The 21,588-nt window shown below is 48.4% G+C and overlaps 2 protein-coding genes across 2 annotated transcripts in view; both read right to left on the bottom strand.

Annotated features, from left to right (window-relative positions):
* Positions 1-15,774, bottom strand: part of tbc1d10b (TBC1 domain family, member 10b) — a gene marked incomplete at its 3' end in the record, with an annotated part of 21,335 nt that extends 5,561 nt beyond the window's left edge. Inside the window, exons 1-9 of the mRNA XM_080511831.1 lie at positions 15,378-15,774; positions 11,116-12,240; positions 8,038-8,137; positions 7,846-7,953; positions 5,191-5,297; positions 4,556-4,670; positions 1,289-1,354; positions 848-1,037; positions 1-71 (exon numbers count right to left, since the gene is read on the bottom strand). Coding sequence (XP_080367957.1) covers positions 1-71; positions 848-1,037; positions 1,289-1,354; positions 4,556-4,670; positions 5,191-5,297; positions 7,846-7,953; positions 8,038-8,137; positions 11,116-12,221 — 1,863 coding nt within the window. The 5' untranslated portion in view covers positions 12,222-12,240; positions 15,378-15,774. The remainder of the gene's footprint in view (positions 72-847; positions 1,038-1,288; positions 1,355-4,555; positions 4,671-5,190; positions 5,298-7,845; positions 7,954-8,037; positions 8,138-11,115; positions 12,241-15,377) is intronic.
* Positions 15,775-17,938: 2,164 nt separating this feature from the next.
* Positions 17,939-21,588, bottom strand: part of hsd3b7 (hydroxy-delta-5-steroid dehydrogenase, 3 beta- and steroid delta-isomerase) — a 14,471-nt gene continuing 10,821 nt past the window's right edge. Inside the window, exons 4-6 of the mRNA XM_080510964.1 lie at positions 21,150-21,249; positions 20,038-20,200; positions 17,939-19,387 (exon numbers count right to left, since the gene is read on the bottom strand). Of these exons, the coding sequence (XP_080367090.1) occupies positions 18,975-19,387; positions 20,038-20,200; positions 21,150-21,249 (676 nt within the window). The 3' untranslated portion in view covers positions 17,939-18,974. The remainder of the gene's footprint in view (positions 19,388-20,037; positions 20,201-21,149; positions 21,250-21,588) is intronic.

The raw sequence follows: 21,588 nt of genomic DNA, 5'->3' as shown, positions 1-21,588 counted from the left end.
CCTCAGCTTCTCCACAGAACCCAACATCTGCTTCAGCAGCACCAGACCCACCCGGAACACGATCTTCACCCCTGAGGACCACAGCAGGACACATCTGGATCGTCACTCAGTCCACCTGAGCTTTAACACCAATCATTGATCTTTTACATCCGTGCAGGTGAGAGAAGTGAGTTCAACTGAAGAACTCAGGTGTTTAATAATAAATTCAGATGTCAGTTTTCTTCTGCTGTTTGTCTTTTACTCATTCTACTTGTTTTTATTATTATTTTCTTCCTTTAGCACATTTCTGCTTTAAGGTCATTTACAATGTCTTCATCACACGTAACTAGTGAGACGCCTCCACGTCTCTCCTGTCCCTGAGGACAGACCTTCACAGAAGAACATGTCTCCTGTCCCTGAGGACAGACCTTCACAGAAGAACATGTCCCTGGTCCCCGAGGACAGACCTTCACAGAAGAACATGTCCCTGAGGACAGACCTTCACAGAAGAACATGTCCCTGAGGACAGACCTTCACAGAAGAACATGTCTCCTGTCCCTGAGGACAGACCTTCACAGAAGAACATGTATCCTGTCCCTGAGGACAGACATTCACAGAAGAACATGTCTCCGGTCCCTGAGGACAGACCTTCACAGAAGAACATGTCCCTGAGGACAGACCTTCACAGAAGGACATGTCTCCTGTCCCTGAGGACAGACCTTCACAGAAGAACATGTCTCTGGTCCCTGAGGACAGACCTTCACAGAAGAACAAGTCCCTGAGGACAGACCTTCACAGAAGAACATGTCCCTGGTCCCTGAGGACAGACCTTCACAGAAGAACATGTCTCCGGTCCCTGAGGACAGACCTTCACAGAAGAACATGTCCCAGACCCGCAGCACGCAGGCCCAGGGCAGCGTCCTGGAGAAGATGCACATGAACCACTCCGTCATGTAGAGGATGGGGTCGATCTTGAACTTCTTCAGGTGGCGGTACGCCATGGGACACGTGCGGCGCAGCAGGGAGAAGAAGATCTCGCCGTCCAGCTGGATGGCTTCCTGGGGGGGGGGGGGGGGGGGGGGGGGGCAGAGTGAAGCGTCACAGGCAGTTAAACAACTAAAGAGTGAAAGATGAAAGAGTGAGAGTGAGAGATGAAAGAGTGAGAGTGAGAGATGAAAGAGTGAGAGTGAAAGATGAAAGAGTGAGAGTGAGAGTGAGAGTGAGAGTGAGAGTGAGAGTGAGAGTGAGAGTGAGAGTGAGAGAGAGAGAGAGTGACAGAGTGAAAGAGTGAGGAGGAGGAGAGGCTCACCAGTCCAGCGCTGTAGTAACCAGGAAGATACTTCTCACAGATCTGGACGAGGCACCAGAAGGCTTGCTGAGGGACAAAACACTGTGATTCTCACAAACAAACACTGTGATTCTCACAAACAAACACTGCGATTCTCACAAACAAACACTGTGATTCTCACAAACAAACACTGCGATTCTCAAACAAACAAACACTGTGATTCTCACAAACAAACACTGCGATTCTCAAACAAACAAACACTGTGATTCTCACAAACAAACACTGCGATTCTCACAAACAAACACTGTGATTCTCACAAACAAACACTGCGATTCTCACAAACAAACACTGCGATTCTCAAACAAACAAACACTGTGATTCTCACAAACAAACACTGCGATTCTCACAAACAAACACTGCGATTCTCACAAACAAACACTGCGATTCTCACAAACAAACACTGCGATTCTCACAAACAAACACTGCGATTCTCACAAACAAACACTGCGATTCTCACAAACAAACACTGCGATTCTCACAAACAAACACTGCGATTCTCACAAACAAACACTGCGATTCTCACAAACAAACACTGCGATTCTCACAAACAAACACTGCGATTCTCACAAACAAACACTGTGATTCTCACAAACAAACACTGCGATTCTCACAAACAAACACTGCGATTCTCACAAACAGAACATCTACTAACATTCATCTTCCTCTGAAGGTTTTTACTCCTAATAGCTGTGAACAAAGTCGTTCACCAGGGATTGTTTACACGCTTCTGTCCATTCTCAGAATTTAATTCATTCTTTAACGGCTCTTTCACTCCGACACGTCTTCCTCCAGAGGAAGTCAAAGGTCCACATGAGGACGTCTGACCTGCTGGACCGTCTCACCAACACATCCTGATCACTTCTAATAATAACAAGCTCCAAAACCTTGGTGTTTCTTTTAAACAGTCACACACATTTCTACAAATCAGGAAGTGTGAGAAAACAGCTTCCAGTCAGTCTGGTGTCCATCCGGCAGCTTCTGCTCGTCTGTACGTCTGAAAACAAGAACCAGGTCTGGACGAGGACGAGACGCTGCGTCTCCCCTCATCCTGCTGCTGCTTCTTCTGCTGGGAGACGCCCTATGGGACGCTCTACGGGACGCTCTATTGGACGCTCTACGGGACGCACTACGGGATGCCCTACGGGACGCTCTATTGGACGCTCTACGGTACGCCCTACGGGACGCTCTATTGGACGCTCTATGCTGAAGGTCTATGAGACGCTCTATGCTGAAGGTCTATGAGACGCTCTATTGGACGCTCTACGGGACGCTCTACGGGACGCTCTACGGGACGCTCTATGCTGAAGGTCTATGAGACGCTCTACGGGACGCTCTACGAGACGCTCTACGGGACGCTCTACGGGACGCCCTACGGGACGCCCTATGGGACGCTCTATTGGACGCTCTACGGGACGCCCTACGAGACGCTCTACTGGACGCTCTATGCTGAAGGTCTATGAGACGCTCTATGCTGAAGGTCTATGAGACGCTCTATGCTGAAGGTCTATGAGACGCTCTATGCTGAAGGTCTATGAGACGCTCTATTGGACGCTCTACGGGGCGCTCTACGGGACGCTCTACGGGACGCTCTACGGGACGCTCTACGCTGAAGGTCTATGAGACGCTCTACGGGACGCTCTACGCTGAAGGTCTATGAGACGCTCTATGCTGAAGGTCTATGAGACGCTCTATGCTGAAGGTCTATGAGACGCTCTATTGGACGCTCTACGGGACGCTCTATGGGACGCTCTATGCTGAAGGTCTATGAGACGCTCTACGGGACGCTCTATGCTGAAGGTCTATGAGACGCTCTACGGGACGCTCTATTGGACGCTCTACGGGACGCTCTATGAGACGCTCTACGGGGCGCTCTATGGGACGCTCTATGCTGGAGGTCTATGAGACGCTCTACGGGACGCTCTACGGGACGCTCTACGGGGCGCTCTACGTTGAAGGTCTATGAGACGCTCTATTGGACGCTCTACGGGACGCTCTATGGGACGCTCTATGCTGAAGGTCTATGAGACGCTCTACGGGACGCTCTACGGGACGCTCTACGGGGCGCTCTACGTTGAAGGTCTATGAGACGCTCTATTGGACGCTCTACGGGACGCTCTACGGGACGCTCTATGGGACGCTCTATGCTGAAGGTCTATGAGACGCTCTACGGGACGCTCTACGGGGCGCTCTACGTTGAAGGTCTATGAGACGCTCTATTGGACGCTCTACGGGACGCTCTATGAGACGCTCTACGGGGCGCTCTACGGGGCGCTCTACGTTGAAGGTCTATGAGACGCTCTATTGGACGCTCTACGGGACGCTCTATGAGACGCTCTACGGGGCGCTCTATGGGACGCTCTATGCTGGAGGTCTATGAGACGCTCTACGGGACGCTCTACGGGGCGCTCTACGTTGAAGGTCTATGAGACGCTCTATTGGACGCTCTACGGGACGCTCTATGGGACGCTCTATGCTGAAGGTCTATGAGACGCTCTACGGGACGCTCTACGGGACGCTCTACGGGGCGCTCTACGTTGAAGGTCTATGAGACGCTCTATTGGACGCTCTACGGGACGCTCTACGGGACGCTCTATGGGACGCTCTATGCTGAAGGTCTATGAGACGCTCTACGGGACGCTCTACGGGACGCTCTACGGGGCGCTCTACGTTGAAGGTCTATGAGACGCTCTATTGGACGCTCTACGGGACGCTCTATGAGACGCTCTACGGGACGCTCTATGGGACGCTCTATGCTGAAGGTCTATGAGACGCTCTACGGGACGCTCTACGGGACGCTCTATGCTGAAGGTCTATGAGACGCTCTACGGGACGCTCTACGGGACGCTCTATGCTGAAGGTCTATGAGACGCTCTACGGGTCCAACTGGACGACGGCGTTCCGTCACCAGAGCCAATGAGAATTTCTATCTAATCTAATTTAATGAAATCAGTGGGAAACAACAGGCACAAGAACCTTTATAGTTCCTTGAGCTGAAGGTTCCAGGTACTGCTGGTGGACCTGTGGCTCCAGGAGCCTCTACAGAGCCTCACCCGGACCCTACAGAGCCTCACCAGGACCCTGCAGAGCCTCAGCAGGACCCTGCAGAGCCTCAGCAGGACCCTGCAGAGCCTCACCAGGACCCTGCAGAGCCTCAGCAGGACCCTGCAGAGCCTCAGCAGGACTCTGGAGGTTCTACCGCTGTGAGAAGCTTCATGAAGAGACTCTCACCTCAGCAGGCATGTGCATGAGCAGCACCGCCGCCACCGGAGCCTGGGCCTGGCAGTAGCCCTCGTCTGGCTTGTAGATGGTGTAGGCCTTCAGGATCCGGTACAGGTCCTGTTGTCTGGAGGGGGGGAGAGAAGATCAGCTTCAAATACATTCACTTATTCTAAACACTGAGCTGTATGGCTGAAAAGCCCTTTTTGAGGACTGCATTTGATGACCGTCAATATCATGGCCTCTGACTACGTTCTGCAAGACAAATAATTGTTCTTGCGTTTTCTGTTTCAGAAAAGTTTTGCATTCACATGAAGGCATCGTTTCAAAATGTCGGTACGTCAACAAGAAAACGGCAAAAAACTGTGGAAATGACTGAGTTTTCATGTCGCGGCTCCTGCTGATTGTTTGTGTGCCGGAACAGCGTTCCCTCCAACAAGTACCTTCTTCCAGTGGTACACAGTAAATATGTCAGGAATAATAATGCAGGTATTTATAACAAAATAAAATAATCTCAGTGGAATATTTCTCAATTTGTCTCTTTGAATAAATCAATGTTCTGTGGCAGCAGATGGTGTTTTGACAGAACCCTGGTGTCCGTCACATCTACTCTGGTAGAACAGTGTGTGTGTGGCGCCGGAGTTCACCCGTGGCCTCCTCGAGCTGCAAACATCTCATGGAAGGGGAACTGGCGGTGGAGGTCCTTCTCTATGATGTCCAGCCACTTGGCCTCCCCCGGCTCCCTCTCCAGCTCCTGCAGGGAGTCCAGGCACACGCTCTGGTTCAAACACTTGTGGACTCAAATTTCATTCCAGTTAATCAAAAAAACAAAAACAAACCCAATTACAGTGAGATTAAAGTGCAAAGCTCTTTCTGAAATGACATTTGCAAGAGTCAACATGTGAAGCAGGAGAGGAATTCTGGCTCAGATAAAAAGAACAATAGTGAAGCGTTGAGCCGGGGCTCAGTGCAGCCCGGCCCTGCAGCCTGCAGGCCCGACAGGCCGGATTACAGGTCCTGATAAGAGGCTTACGGCTCACCGGGTCCCCCCCCCCCCCCCCCCGGGTCACTGGGTGCCCCCCCCCCCCTCCACCCCCCAAAAGCTGAAATTGCCCCGCTCAGCCACTTTGCAGTCAAATCCAAAAGGAGTCGGTCGTGTTCATCATCAACTGCCCGCAAATCAAAACAGATGCAGTTCAATTCAGATTTTTTTTTAAAAGAGTCTCTTCACTTTTGCTTTAACAAAATACAGTTCAAGAATATTAATATTTACAGGACATTTGATGACTAAAACAAAGCAGACGGCGCCCGTGTGGCGCCAGAGGAGCGTTGGGGGGGTTCAGGGGGGGTCTGGGGATCACAGTGGTGGTGATCAGGACGACGACACGTGGCGGCTTTTAACTTTCCCCAATGAAACCTCGTCCCGCTCCACTGATTCAAACAGCTGATGGTGAACAAAGCCCGACGACTATAAACAGTTTCAGTCTCCAGGCAGGAAAGTTTCCAGAGACCAGATCCTCCTGGACCTGCTGGAGTCTCTCTTCATCGTCTCATTGGTCACAAACACTTCAAATATTCCACTTGTGATGGACACAGAGGATGGGCGCAACAAATATGTGCCAGTTGGCGCCACAAACGTCGACCAGGTGTGATGCTGCCGTCTGCCACCAGTCGGCGCTGCAGAGCCGTCGCCGCAGCAGAAAAAGCAGCGTGGAGGTGAAGTCAAGGAAAGAAGGGAGAGAAACTGCACGGGAGCAAAGATCAAGCTGTTTAACTCAGCTATTTGGATGTTACACGTCGTTCACTGAGGCTTTGGGACTTCAGGACGGAACTTTTCATTCGGAACCTCAAAGAATCAAATGTTCACCCCGAAAGAGACCAGAACAGAGAAAGCCTGCTAGAACTCTGAGCCGCCGACGGAGGGAAAACAGAGGCACGTCGTCGCCGTGGCGTCGGGGAGCAAGATGGCGTCACTGACGGAGCGCCAGGCTCAACCACCACTGGACCTGACGAGATATCAAACTATGTTCATGGATGCAAGTGGAGGACGAGACGGCCGAGAGCAGAGACGAACAATGATGGATCATCAGCATCTTAACTGCTATAAACACTAAAACACTAAGACTTAAAGTCCCAGTGAAATGAAGGTTCCACCTCCAGAACACTCTGGTGTCTCTTCTAGAACGTTTTCCTGCTAACTGGCTGAAGGTCAAATGTTAAAACACGACAATCTGTGAGAAAATAGCCGATAAACGTTGGTATTTCCTCTGCTGGGCGGAGCTTCTGACAATAACAGAGTGACATCACGAGTTGTGCACACGCCCAAGTTGTGTTTACATTATGGAGGATCAGAGTTTTGACCACGAAGAGGCTGAATTGAACCAGATTTCATCATCATGGTCATTTCAAACCCAGTGATTGATGAAGAAGACACAGAAGGTGGTTCTGCCATCGGTGACCCCGTCTGGAACATGTTTGAGGAAGCAGAAGACGCTTCGTCCTCCATTCGTCCTCGTCTCCTCGCCTCAGCAGCCGCCACTTTTCACCTTTGAGGCTCCTGACTTTTGGCAGAACGACCGGCTTCCTGGATCCAACACGTCCAAGAGCTAGAAGACTGAGGAATCACCGGAGATGAGTCCAGGTGTTACTGGATCGTCTACTAGCCGCCCGAGCTAGCCGCTAGCGGCTCCCGCTAGCTGCGCGAGCTAACGGCTAGCCGCTCCCGCCGCCCGTGCTCCTTTCCTCCTCTCTGGTCTCTTCCAGGCTCAATCTTTCATCAAGGCTCATAAAACGCCGACTAGAACTTCAAAACACTGTAAAAACTTGGATATTTAAGAGGAAACAAGCCGATATAAACACAACAGATGGAGATCTGCACAACTCGTGACGTCACGCTCACGAAAAAGGATTCCGCCGACTTCCTCGGCTGGAGATTAAAAATTCAAATAACTTTGTTATGCGACAACAGTGGAGGGGCAGAGTCGGAGGAACCTTAGAAGTAGGACCACAACTATCGTTTTTTGCAAAGTAGTGTTTTATGTTTCACTGGGACTTTAAATAAAGTAGTGTTTTACATTTCACTGGGACTTTAAATAAAGTAGTGTTTTACATTTCACTGGGACTTTAAATAAAGTAGTGTTTTACATTTCACTGGGACTTTAAATAAAGTAGTGTTTTACATTTCACTGGGACTTTAAGAGTAACCAGGTAACACTCCTCTTCACTTAAAGTAAAACCAAGACGCAGTGAATCAGGAGGTTCTCTGAGGCGCCGTGACGTCGGAGCTGAAGAGACTCTCGTACCTCGAACTTCCCCGGGTTGGCCAGCAGGAGGTCCTGGCTGTTGGACAGCAGCTGCCAGGCTTTGGCCCGGAGAGACGACGGGACGCCCTTCCGACAGCGTAACTTCACCTGGAGACACAGAGAGGACGAGCAGCTGAAGACGCCGTCCTCCTCTGGCAGGACTGAGGGACACCCGGGTCCTGGCCGGCTTACCTTCTGGAAACGATGCTTGACCCACTTGTCCCAGTTGGCGAACATGTCGAGCCACTTCATCTCCCTCTGGCGGGCGACTTCAACTCCAACGTCCTTGTCGCTGCAACAACCAGCAACGACGGATGTCAATAGAAACGACTTCGTAAAAATATAAGAAAGATGGAAAGAGACAGAAAATGACAAAAAAGAAACATGGAAAGAGACAGAAAAAGACAAAAAAAGATGGAAAGAGACAGAAAAAGACAAAAGGAAACATGGAAAGAGACAGAAGAAGACAAAAGGAAAGATTGAAATAGACAGAAAAAGACAACAAGAAAGATGAAAGAGACAGAAAAAGACAAAAGGAAAGATTGAAAGAGACAGAAAAAGACAAAAAAAAGATGGAAAGAGACAGAAAAAGACAAAAAGAAACATGGAAAGAGACAGAAAAAGACAAAAAGAAACATGGAAAGAGACAGAAAAAGACAAAAGGAAAGATTGAAATAGACAGAAAAAGACAACAAGAAAGATGAAAGAGACAGAAAATGACAAAAAGAAAGATGGAAAGAGACAGAAAAAGATGGAAAGAGATGAAAAAGACAAAAAGAAACATGGAAAGAGACAGAAAAAGAAAAAGAAAGATGAAAGAGAGAAAAAGACAAAAAGAAAGATGAAAGTGACAGAAAAAGACAAAGAAAGATGGAAAGGGACAGAAAAAGAAAAAAGATAGATGAAAGAGGCAGAAAATGACAAAAAGACAGATGGAAAGAGGCAGAAAATGACAAAAAGAAAAATAGAAAGAGGCAGAAAAAGATAAAACAGACAGAAATAGAGAGAAAAGGACAAACTATGGAAACGGACAGAAAAAGACCACAAAGACAGGAAGAGACAGAAAACCTACAAATATGAATAAACACTGTTAAATCTAAACAGAAACAATATAGAAAAAGAGCTTCACACTCATTTACCACTAGAATATTTCCAAATACATTAGACGTGCATATTTATCCGTCTCGGTCTTGATTTAGTCTCTAGATTGACTCAGACTTGTTCTTTTTACTATTTATAGCTGCACTATTTATTCATGCTTGGACTATTTTTAGAACACTTTTTACCGAAGCATGAACAAGGACTGCTTCCCATTCCTGTACTTTTATTCATTTTACTGGATTACAAACAGAGGAAATGTTCCGTCATGTTAACACGTTATCTGCTGACAGAATTCACATTTTAAACACGAATCCATTCGCACATTTACGTTACGTGAGATCATTTGCGCTGCAGCTCGGTTCCGTCCTTTAATGAAAATGTTCCACGACTCAAGTTCACTTGTTCATAAAAACTAACACTGTCGAGGTTTACGGTCACATTATTATGTTGAGTCATTTAGCACTTGTTTATTCAAGTTGATTACTTGTATATTCTGAAATGTTGCAGTGAAATGCTTTTTTTACTATTTGAAATGTTTAAGTCTATTTTACCTTTTTAAATATTGTATTATCTTACTACGAGTACAAATGTTAACAAATACTGCTGATCTGTGTGCGTCAAGACTAATATGTACATTTTTACTGCTGATATTTTCTTACCATCATTTTCATGCACTTAATGTTGATTTTCTTTATTGACGTGTACATAAGCGGTGACTTTTATTGTTTTGTCAATGAATCACTTGATTTAGAGCAACATTATCACAGCAGATGGACTGCAGCGCCTCGGTTTGGGAAGTTGGTTGAGAAAGAGATAAGAACATCTCCTCTATAGACTCATGTTATGACTCCACGTCAGCGTAATAGACTCCTACATCCCCTTTTTTCTCGCCAGTGAACCAGCACATGCTGAAGAACTCCTCCGTCCTGCTGGGGCACCAGAACACACTGCCACTGCTCAATGCCAACCAATCAATAAAGATTGAATTATTCAGGAGCGGAAGGGCAATTAGCTGGTCAGAAAAGTGACAGAAAAGAGGTGGAAGGGAGCAGATGGGAGTGAGAGGCGATAGCAGAGACACAAAGTCAGTACATATTGAGTCAGCGAGCGCCATCAGCATCATGTGAGTCAGAGCAAGGGGAGGCAGAGGACGAGATATGTTTAGAGAAGAGGAAGGCAGGAAGCGTCAGGAGAGGAGAGGGGAGGGTCTCCCTGGGCTGGCTGGAGCCAAGTGGAGAGTTGAAAAGGAAGATAATGGAGCAGCATTTAGATTATTAATCTACGTAACGTCTTTGTGACGTCATGGAGAACGTCTGGTTAAAAACCTGCAGGGCAGAGACCAAGCTCGTCTTTACACTCGTCCTCAAAGACACACTGACGGCTTAAACGGGTCCATTTCACTTTAGCTTTGCTTCTTATGTTATTCCTGTTTAGAATTTTTTAAATAACTTCTTATACTTATAACACTAGAAACTCACATGAGGTGTGAAGATTATTGTTTAGCAGCATGACTGTTCCCAATAAGCGGTGTTGCTATCAAGCTTCCATCAGCTTTATCACATCCCCATCCTCTAATAGTTGACTTTTTCTTGAGGCTATTTGAACTGAAGACCAAAAATGTTGTAAAAAACTCAATTTGCAGGACAAACAATGTCAAAAAATATGATTGCTATGTATTACTGTTGAAGGTGGGACAGGGAATGTATGTCATGATGAAACAAAGTTTTAAAAAGTACTTGAACACCATATACAATTTCAGGTAATATTACTACCATTAGATGCAAATCAAATGACTTTTTTTCTGGTATGTGTGCGGATACCTGGCAATATATTGTCCCGAAGAAGGCAGTTCATGTAGGTTTGGCTTGTCATAACAATTCACCATGTTTTGAATCATGCAAACAAATGAAGTTATTACTTCCTTACCTACTAAGCATCGTTGCTGCTGCAGCTGTTTTGCCAAAATGTAAATTGTTGTGTGATGTGAACATTATTATGGACGATGTTAATGTTTAGTTGTCGTTGACATTGTTTCTGTCGTGGACGTTAACGCCGCCGACTTGAGTCTCACTGGTGATTTTACCGTTACTGCCGTCAAAAACACTCGTGTCATTTTCTTTTTGAAAGGGGGGGGGTGTGAGGAAGGGAGAGCGGAGGCCTTGCACTCACCCGCCGTCGCTGTACTGATTCCCGCCCAGGAAGCCGTACTTGTCCGTGCGCCGGACCGTGAGGCCGTTGATCTCGGAGTCTGAGCCCACCGAGCTGCCGTCCTCCCCCAGGCCCGACAGGGACTCCAGCGTCCCCGACATCAAGCTGGCCGACTCCAGGTAGCTGAGGGTGTCCGGGGCCGGCCGGGGGTTGGGGTTGGGCAGCGGGCAGGCGGAGGGGGGCTCGTGGATCAGCGGCACCGAGGGGCCGGGGTGCTCCGCCCTGCTGGGGGTCGGGGGCGGGGGCGGGTCTGCCTTCCAGGCTTCCAGGTGAGGCTTTGGGGACACGGGAGGAGGGTCGCCCTGACGGGCTTGTGCTTGTGGGGGGGGCGGCTGAGGCTCCTCCTCCTCCTCCTCCTCCTCCGCTGGCGGAGCGGTGTGGGTTTGGACCGCCGCCCCCGGAGCGTCGTCCGGGACAGGGTTTGGGTTCTGGGCCACATGAACGCTGGGGTACAGGTTAGGAGGAGGATTTACATCAGTGGAGGGGGGCACTTGAGGAGCTTCGCTGGGCGCCGACGGCTCAGTCGCCTGCGCCGGAGTCTCAGAGTTCTGGGCCTCAGAGTTCTGGGCCTCAGAGTTCTGGGCCTCAGAGTTCTGGGCCTCAGTATTCAGGCTCTCAGAGTTCTGGAGCTCTGCAGCAGGCATGTCACATAACGTAGTCTCCTTAATGACCCGAGCACCAGCACCAGCCTCTGCATCGTCCCCCGTCGACTCGTCCAGCAGTGGAGCAGCTCCACATACCAACGACGGGACGGGGGGCTCAGCGGAGAGTTTGGGGGGGGCTGGAGGCTCGGCGGAGAGTTTTGGGGGGCCTGGAGGCTCGGCGGAGAGTTTGGGGGGGCCTGGAGGCTCGGCGGAGAGTTTGGGGGGGCCTGGAGGCTCAGTGGAGAGTTTGGGGGGGGCTGGAGGCTGCGGACTGGAGGCCAGACCCGTCAAGGCTTTGTCGTTGTACAAGGAAGACTTTGGAGCGGGCGTCTCCCTGGCCGCCTCTGGAGCGGGGCTGGGTGGAGCAGCGTGAGGGTCGGCCAGTCCGGGTGGAGACGGGGAGAAGGTGGAGAGCTCAGCCATGGCTCCACTCAGATCTCTCCTTCACAAACACAAAGACAAGGAAAGCCACTTCTTAAATCTCAACAAAGAGCCTCTTGACTGCAACAACAAACAAAACCTGCTGCAGACAGGAAACGACTGCATCGACGTTTAATCACGTTTTTCCTTCTAAACGCTAATATAAGATGATGCTGAGATCTTCCTGAGTGTCATTGTGCAGGTGAAGACGTTAAAATAGGTTAAAATCACTGCCATCTCAGAAATGTTTGCAACCCAACATATGAACAGAAATTGCTTATTGACACTCGGAACATGTGAAAAGTGGATTTTGCTCGTCAGGGTCGGTTATACTGCTGCTTGTGTCCACAGGCTCACCTGAGCAGGTGGAACTTCCGCCAACAGGCACAAACACAAATGATGAGAACTTCCTCCAACTTCAGGAGGAAGTTCTGAACCATTTAAAACCGACGACTGCCGTCTGAACGACACCGAAAGACTCAGTGTGTGTTAATTTAATCTATTAGATCTTGTGGCCTGTGGGTTCTTCCACCCGTTTCACATGTAATTCTTCTTTCTTCTCCAGACTCATCTTCATTTACTTCCTGGCCGCTACACGTCATGCTTGTCATTTTCTTTCTGGCTCAATCTGTTACTGCATAACTTGCTTTCTTTCATTGCATGCTCAGATAGAATAGAATAGAAAATGCTTGATGAGCGGTGTACATGCCCAGAAGGAGTGGAGTGTGGAGGAGAGATCAAGCTGTGAGCACAGGGTTGGTCATTCTCAGATAAAACATCACCGGGTGCACATGATCCCTTAGTAATCTGAACACCAGATAAATCTGCCGTCAGTCAACTTCTGTGGAGGATCACATTATTATTCTCTGTCGATTTCTTCTCACAACTACTGGAAAAGAAGCTAAATCTGTGGCATTGTGTTGGTAGCAATCACAGCCAGGCATATTATAAACAGAAATGATAAATTGTCATTTTTAATGTGTGTTCAGGAAACTGATGTGTTACCGAGGGCAACAGCTCGGGTATAAAGCCGTCACACCTTTCCTCGGGAGACGGAGCCCATATTTGCGTCTGCATGTGACCAAGTGTGTTTGAGGAAGACATGAAGCCCAGAGTTCCATCAGGGACATCAGTCGGTGTGAGCAACAGACACTGTCACCATGTTGGTGGAAATCGTTGAACGCGACGGCATAAGTAGTCCCGAGATGACTGAAGCTGCGAAACAACATTACCGTCTATTACATATGTGGACCATATAAATCGGCAAACGCTTTTCTAAGTAACCTTTAGATGTCAGTGAAGAAAAGCCGTAAGCGATACTGGAAACACACAGTCTCTTCAGAGATTCAGAACTTAGAGTTTTTGATGTTATTCTCAACAACAAACCAACATGTCTACACTTTTACTGTTGATCAGTTTACACAGAATACCACGTTCAAGTTTACTGCCATGTGCACCCAGAAAACTGACTATTTACTATTTCTCTGCTCTCCACAGAGAACGCAAACAGTAAAACGTTGTGTTAAGGAACATTATGCAAAATAGCTAAACACTATACGAGCCGAGTGTGCAGAACTTTCAGGAGTTGAATCAAAGAAGTGAAAATCACCTGCAAGCATGTAAACATTGTAATATAAACACAAAGCCCGAACAGATTAGCTTCATCAGTGCTTGAGATAATGCCTGAACACACAGCCAGACAGTGAATGTAGGGTTCAGGGTTCTGAACACACAGCCAGACAGTGAATGTAGGGTTCAGGGTTCTGAACACGGCCAGACCGTGAATGTAGGGTTCAGGGTTCTGAACACAGCCAGACAGTGAATGTAGGGTTCAGGGTTCTGAACACGGCCAGACAGTGAATGTAGGGTTCAGGGTTCTGAACACGGCCAGACAGTGAATGTAGGGTTCAGGGTTCTGAACACACAGCCAGACGGTGAATGTAGGGTTCAGGGTTCTGAACACACAGCCAGACAGTGAATGTAGGGTTCAGGGTTCTGAACACACAGCCAGACAGTGAATGTAGGGTTCAGGGTTCTGAACACGGCCAGACCGTGAATGTAGGGTTCAGGGTTCTGAACACGGCCAGACCGTGAATGTAGGGTTCAGGGTTCTGAACACGGCCAGACAGTGAATGTAGGGTTCAGGGTTCTGAACACAGCCAGACGGTGAATGTAGGGTTCAGGGTTCTGAACACGGCCAGACCGTGAATGTAGGGTTCAGGGTTCTGAACACGGCCAGACAGTGAATGTAGGGTTCAGGGTTCTGAACACGGCCAGACAGTGAATGTAGGGTTCAGGGTTCTGAACACACAGCCAGACGGTGAATGTAGGGTTCAGGGTTCTGAACACACAGCCAGACAGTGAATGTAGGGTTCAGGGTTCTGAACACACAGCCAGACAGTGAATGTAGGGTTCAGGGTTCTGAACACACAGCCAGACAGTGAATGTAGGGTTCAGGGTTCTGAACACGGCCAGACCGTGAATGTAGGGTTCAGGGTTCTGAACACGGCCAGACGGTGAATGTAGGGTTCAGGGTTCTGAACACGGCCAGACCGTGAATGTAGGGTTCAGGGTTCTGAACACGGCCAGACAGTGAATGTAGGGTTCAGGGTTCTGAACACAGCCAGACAGTGAATGTAGGGTTCAGGGTTCGTAGGAGCCTCGGGCTGCATTGTTTCCTCTTCTGCTGCAGATCATGACAGAAGTGTGTGAGGAACTTCTATTTGACGTTATATGATTCTATTTGAGCTGCAGACGAGTTAAAGAGCTCCGTTTGTGGTGGACACTGGAGGAGGAGGAGGAGACCCCCCCACCACCACCACCACCACCATCATTCCATCGGTATTTACCAACACAAGCCAGGCAGGTGATCCAGGGTTCCGCTGATGAAGCAGCTCGACTGCAGGCTAGCGGCTAACGGCTAAAGGCTAACAGCACCTCGTCCCCCCGGAGGCCTCGGCTCGACTTCCCGATTCAGCCCACAAGGAGCAGCGGTTTACTAACAGCTAATAGCCGCCACCCTCCCCCCCCTCCCTCCCCCCTCCTCCTCTTCCCCCCTCCCCTCTCCAGCCTGTCAGGCCCTGGACGAGCCCGGTCCACGGCCTTTCCCACCCCCGCTGCCCCGGTCAACTTCAACTTCAACTCCGCTCTCTGACTCACCGGCGACCGGCGTGTCACTGGTATCCGTCCGCCTGGAGAGCCAGGGGGTTGCTGTCGGCGCGTCCCCCCGCCACAGCTCCGGTTCCGTTACCTCCTCCGTTTGAGAGTGGCGGGGCGAGGAGAAAACAAACAGTCAAGCCCCGGGGTGGAGACGGAGGAAGGCGGGGGGGGCTGGAGGGAGACGTCCTGGAGGGAGCGAGCAGGCTAACGTTAGCGGCTAGCGGCCGGTAGCCTCGTTAGCATCGCGCTCCCGCTAAATGTTCCCGTTTCTCCCGGAGACACACGCAGCCGCCTCGAGCTTCCAAAACACCCCCGGGCAGCCTTTCATTCTCCAACCGGAGCTCCGTCTGCGGTACTTCATCCACGCACGGCGGCTCGGGAGCATCCAGCACGCAAGGTCCGCACAGCCCGCATTTCCTACTGACAGCTGCGTGCGCGCTCACGTCAATGTCGTCGAGCACGCGCACGTACAGGAAACTCCCTGCAAATACTCAATTACTTACAGCTGTATTATTACTCATTTTTAATAACTTAAAAAAAACGTTATTGTATTGTAATTACAAATAAAGTAATGAATAAAATGGTTACATATTTTATATAATTGTATGTATTTTACCTGATGGGTAGTATTTACTTTGATTACTTTTATTTCCAGCATTTCAACACAATCATCTGCGTATTGTTGACAAGTTTATTGACAAAATTCTCAGTAAAACAGAAATTATCTCAATAGACTGTCAAAACTAAGAAGTTTTGAAATAAGAAATTAGAATTCTTTTTTCAATTCTATCAATTGTGACATCTCTGCTAAGATGAATTACTTTTAAAAGAATAAAGATGTCAGTTATGTTCTATATTGGTACATGTATTATATCTGATTACACCATCAACCCAGTTTTAACTGTTTATGCATCTATCAAAATATTAAATGAAGTCTAAGAGTAAAACATGTCATATTTTTAATGGAAATGACCATTTTTGACTTCTTTAACATGTTGATAAAATGTAAATATTTTCTACACAACCATATGCACTTCACTACATTACTAGTATTTATATGTATGGTTAATTCTTACTTTCAATCCCAACATTTGAACACAGACATATTCAACCGTTCAGTTTTAATTCTCGGATGTGAAAAAAAGAAAATGAGTTCAGATGTCATGATAAACCTCACCGGTATCAACGTCAACTTCCGTCTTATTTATATTGAAATAATCATCTGGTTTTAGTCTTCTTATAGAAAATAAGGGAAAAAAGTACGATCAAATATGTAAAAAAATCTGAAAATATTCAAAGCATTCTTATTGACAGACGAATTCTTGTTTCTATTTGCTGGGAGTGAAAAACACCACTAGATGGCGCCGTCGCATTTAGTTAAAATCCTCATATTGACGTTTGAGGCGAAGCAGTGAAGAAAAATATTGTAATTTATGAAACTTATTTCTGAATCTTTCATTCCTGGAAATCAGTTGATGACAAAACTGTGAGTGACCGAAGATGAAGAACCCAGAACATGTTAAATACTTCTTGATTAAAACAAAATAGAGTAAAACCTATTCTTAGAGTCGATACAGGAGTAATGAAAACAGGAATAAGAGATTAACACAATGTATGACAGTAAAGTCACAATAAACTCGGCGTCTGGTTCATCGACATTAAACATCGACATTAAAATGTGACTTTTTCACTGTTAAAAGAAGAAATTATGAAACTCAGTGTTAAGAAGTTTATAGATTATTCAAATTGGGAGCATAGTCAATAGAGAGCTGTGGTTTTTAAAGCAACATCAGACAATTTTAACAGTGTGAGCAAAGTTACATTATTGAGGAAATAAATACTCTTAAAAGCCCAACGTAACAATAATGGGAGTATTTATGCAAAGTGTAAAAAAAAATGTAGATTTATACATCTTTTCCCCTTTAAGAATTTTTTGGGATAAATAATGTAAATTCTCATGACTTTTCAGAACCAAGAAGTGTGAAAATTATTGCAACAGAATTAAATCTGTCCAATAAATTGACACAAACAACATAGAACCGCTTTCCCATCAACACAACCTCCGTTTAAGGTGATTTCCTGCTTGAAGTACGACCGTTACACATCACATTTAATGTTATGACGCGTCAGCAGGTTGATTATTAGTTTCAATTCTTCAAACATCTTTGTTCTTTGTTCTGCTGCTGAAACCGATTGGATCCGAGTCACTTCCATTGTTTGGAGGAGGGGGGGGTGGAGGATGGGGGGGTGGAGGAGGGGTGGAGGAGGGGGGGGGGGGGGGGGGAGTAGGAAACACCCTGGAACAGCAGAGTGATGTCAACAGCTCTGCAGAGGGAACTCCCTCTGAGTCATGCAGATGTAATCCGAGTTTCCAGCAGATCCTGTTGCAGTCTGGGTAAACAGCTCACGTTACCATGGAAACGCCAGCATGTGGTGAAGAAGACGGAGCCGCCGTTGGAACCAGAACTCAGATCTTTACTTTCACTGACGCACACCGACGTGTGACGTAATGGAAGTCGGTTATTGTGACAAACACAAAGAACGACGCAACAGAAAACATGTTGAATATATTAAATAGTCTTTATTGGAATCACAAAAATACATTTTCACAACAACTGAATGGAAATACTTTGAAGGCGACTTAGAAATTAATATAAAGAAGCCACGTCGATGCATCTTGCAATACTACATTGTACCACAAGGGGGTGTAGTGAGTCACTCCACTATAGTGGACTGACGGAGTCGTGACTCCGGAGGAAGTTGTGAAAATGTGCAGAACTGCATTTCGTCAAAGTAGCGTTTCCCCGTTTACATCACCTCCGAACATTTCAGTTTTCCAAAAAGTCGCTCGGCTGTTACGTAAACTGACCCCCAAAACAAATACACACAAATATTCTACGTTTTCCCTCGAGAGGGTCGTCATGGCAACGGGACCCACATAGCAGCAAGTGCTTTCCAACAGAGACTCGCTACTGCCACATTACAGAACATCGTAATGATTCACCTGTAATTCTTCATGTCATCAAATATACGAGTTGTGCTGCAGTTTAATTCAGAAAACCCACATTTAGTTTTTAATACTGAACAAATTTCTGAGTGACAAACCAGAGAAAACGTAGAAAACGAACCCCGAAATCAAAAATGTTTCATTGAGGGGGAAAATTCCTTCAGTCATTGTGACGGAAGAAGAAGAAGAAGAAGAAGAAGAAGAAGAAGAAGAAGAAGAAGAAGAAGAAGAAGAAGAAGGTCAGACGGGCCTGGCGGAGGTGTGAACCCTCATTCCCTCCTTCCCTCCTTCCTTCCTTCCTTCCTTCCTTCCCTCCTTCCTTCCTTCCTTCCTTCCTTCCCTCCAAGAAAAACAGACCAGGCCTTCATGCCGAGTCGTCGGAACGTTTCAAATATCAGTTTATTACCATGTGAAATGTGCACCTTTTCTTCCCTCCACCGTCGTGACGACGCTGGAAACCAAACAACCGGAGGACCTGGGCAGAATCGCTGAGTCATGCTTTCATTTGGTGCACCTCTGAGTGTGAGCAGCGATCGGCCGCAACATTACGACCACCCGCTGAGCACGGCGCCGCGCCGCGCCGCGGGGCGCTAGGCGTCTTTGGGTTTGTCGGCGCCGAAGGTGGCGATCCAGTCCCGGGTGCGGGCCAGACTCTGGTCCCAGTCGTACAGCGGGCGGTACTGGAAGTAGCGCTGGGCCTTGTCCGTCCCCACCGTGAAGGTGGTGCTGGCCACCGCCAGGGTGTAGCGGTTCAGCAGCGGCGTGTAGTTGTACAGCGGCCTCAGGACCCAGCGCAGCACGTCGTTGAGCACGGCCAGGAACCAGAGCGCCAGCAGCGGGACGCGCGTCTTCCGGAAGTTGAAGGCGGACAGCAGCGCCATGTTGAAGTCCTCGTAGCTCTTGTAGGGCGAGTCGTCGTAGCAGAAGAACGCCTCGCCGCCCACTTCCTGCGGCCGGTCGCGGAGCGCGCGGGCGGCCAGGACGTGCATCCAGGCCACGTTACCTGACGGCACAGCGAGCGGCGGACGTTAGCGTTAGCTTAGCGTCCATCAATGGTCTTTTACAGGCGTTTCAAGGTGAAGTTCTAAAACCATCAGACTAAACTATGAAACAAACAAAACAAAGTGAGTAAACATGAAATCCAGCAGATTCCTTCACTTGTTGAAACTCTTCTGCTCCGTCACTTTAACTCCACAGACCAGAGACGATCTGGGCTTTTGTTTTAACAGTTTGCAGGACGTCATTCCTTTCTTTTTTTTTTTCTTTTTTTATGGACGCCTGTTTAAAATTAATGACCTTTTACTGATAATTATCACCTGATGATCATTTTTCAGTGGAATAAAGTGTTTTTACAGACGACGCCTCGTTGGAGTATCGATCACCTTTATGGGATTTAATAAGTACTTAACGGTACTCGGTTTGGGCAAGTAACTAAAAGTTAGTAGTACTCATCAGTTACCCAGAGGACTAGTTCCAGCTCCTGTTTCCTCACTAACCTCATCACATGAACTCAACTGGATTCTGAGACGTGACCTGAAGGAAACGACTCCTTTTATCATCAAAGTTCCTGTGAAACTCAGAATCATCAGCTTGTGCTGCTCGTCAGCTGACTGGAAGCTCCGCCCCCCCTCCTCCCCCCCCAGGTGGTTCTACCTGCGTACACCCGTCCATGTTCCACGTGCTCCGGGATGCCCCCGATCACCAGGCCCCCCCTCCGGACCGTCTCCTTGTAGAAGTCCTTGATCAGCTGGTGGCCCTCGCCGTAGATCCCCGTCGGCCTCAGGGAGCAGGTGGACAGACGGCGTCCACCGGAGACCTGCAGGGGACAAACAACCACTTGTTGACAAGAGGAAGAGGAGGAGGGAGAACAGGAGGAAGGAGGAGGAAGACAGAGGAGGAAGAAGAGGTGGAAGAACAGGAGGAAGGAGGAGGAAGATGAGGAGGAAGAACAGGAGGAAGAAGAGGAGGAACGAGGAGGAAGAAGGAGGAGGAAGAAGAGGAGGAAGAAGAGGAGGAAGAAGAGGAGGACGAGGAGGACAAAGAGGAGGGAGAAGAGGAGGGAGAAGAGGAGGAAGAAGAGGAGGAGGACGAAGAGGACGAGGAGGACAAAGAGGAGGAAGAGGAGGAGGAAGAGGTGGAGGAAGAACAGGAGGAAGGAGGAGGAAGACGAGGAGGAGGACGAAGAGGACGAGGAGGACAAAGAGGAGGAAGAAGAGGTGGAAGAACAGGAGGAAGAACAGGAGGAAGAACAAGAGGAAGAACAGGAGGAAGAAGAGGAGGAACGAGGAGGAAGAAGGAGGAGGAAGACCAGGAGGAAGAAGGAGGAGGAAGAAGAGGAGGAACGAGGAGGAAGAAGAGGAGGAAGACCAGGAGGAAGAAGAGGAAGAAGTTGAGGAAGAGGAGGAAGAGCAGGAGGAAGAAGGAGGAAGAAGAGGAGCAGGACCAGGAGGAAGAGGTGGAGGAAGAAGAGGAGGAGGAGGAAGACCAGGAGGAAGGAGGAAGACGAGGAGGAAGAAGAGGAGGACGACGAAGAGGAGGAAGAGGAGGAAGAAGAGGAGGAAGAAGAGGAGGAAGACCAGGAGGAAGGAGGAGGTCCAGCCTGGTGCTGGGGGTGCTGAGCGTCGCCCCCCAGTGGCCCCCCCCCAGTGGCCCCCCAGTGGCCCCCCAGTGCCCCCCCCAGTGGCCCCCCAGTGCCCCCCCCAGTGCCCCCCCCAGTGGCCCCCCCAGTGGCCCCCCCAGTGTTCAGATGTTGCCATGAGTCTGACCTCGGTGCCGTCGGCCTCCAGCACCAGCCTCTCTGCCTGGGCCTTGCTCCGGGGGTAGGCCATGGTGTGTCTCACTGTGTAGGGCGTGTCCTCGTCCCCCCTGCACACACACACACACACACACACACACACACACACACACACACACACACACACACACACACACACACACACACACACACACACACACACACACACACACACACACACACACACACACACACACACACACACACACACACAGCTGAGTTGAGGTTTTTTTTTTTATTTTGTTTGTCAGTTAAATGTTTTTCCACCTAAAGAACCAAAATAGCTTTTCCTTGTCGTGCAACATTTCTTCAGAACTTGTCAGTTTCACACGTTAAAATAGAAGAATGTAGCTGTGAAGACGAGTTTGTCCCGGAAGTATCCGAGTATCACAACAACAACAACAGACGCT

This window comes from Blennius ocellaris, assembly GCF_963422515.1.
Source record: "Blennius ocellaris genome assembly, chromosome: 16".
In the NCBI taxonomy this organism is placed as follows: domain Eukaryota; kingdom Metazoa; phylum Chordata; class Actinopteri; order Blenniiformes; family Blenniidae; genus Blennius; species Blennius ocellaris.
The sequence above is the reverse complement of the archived record's forward strand: the minus strand, read 5'-3'. Positions and strand labels throughout refer to the sequence as shown.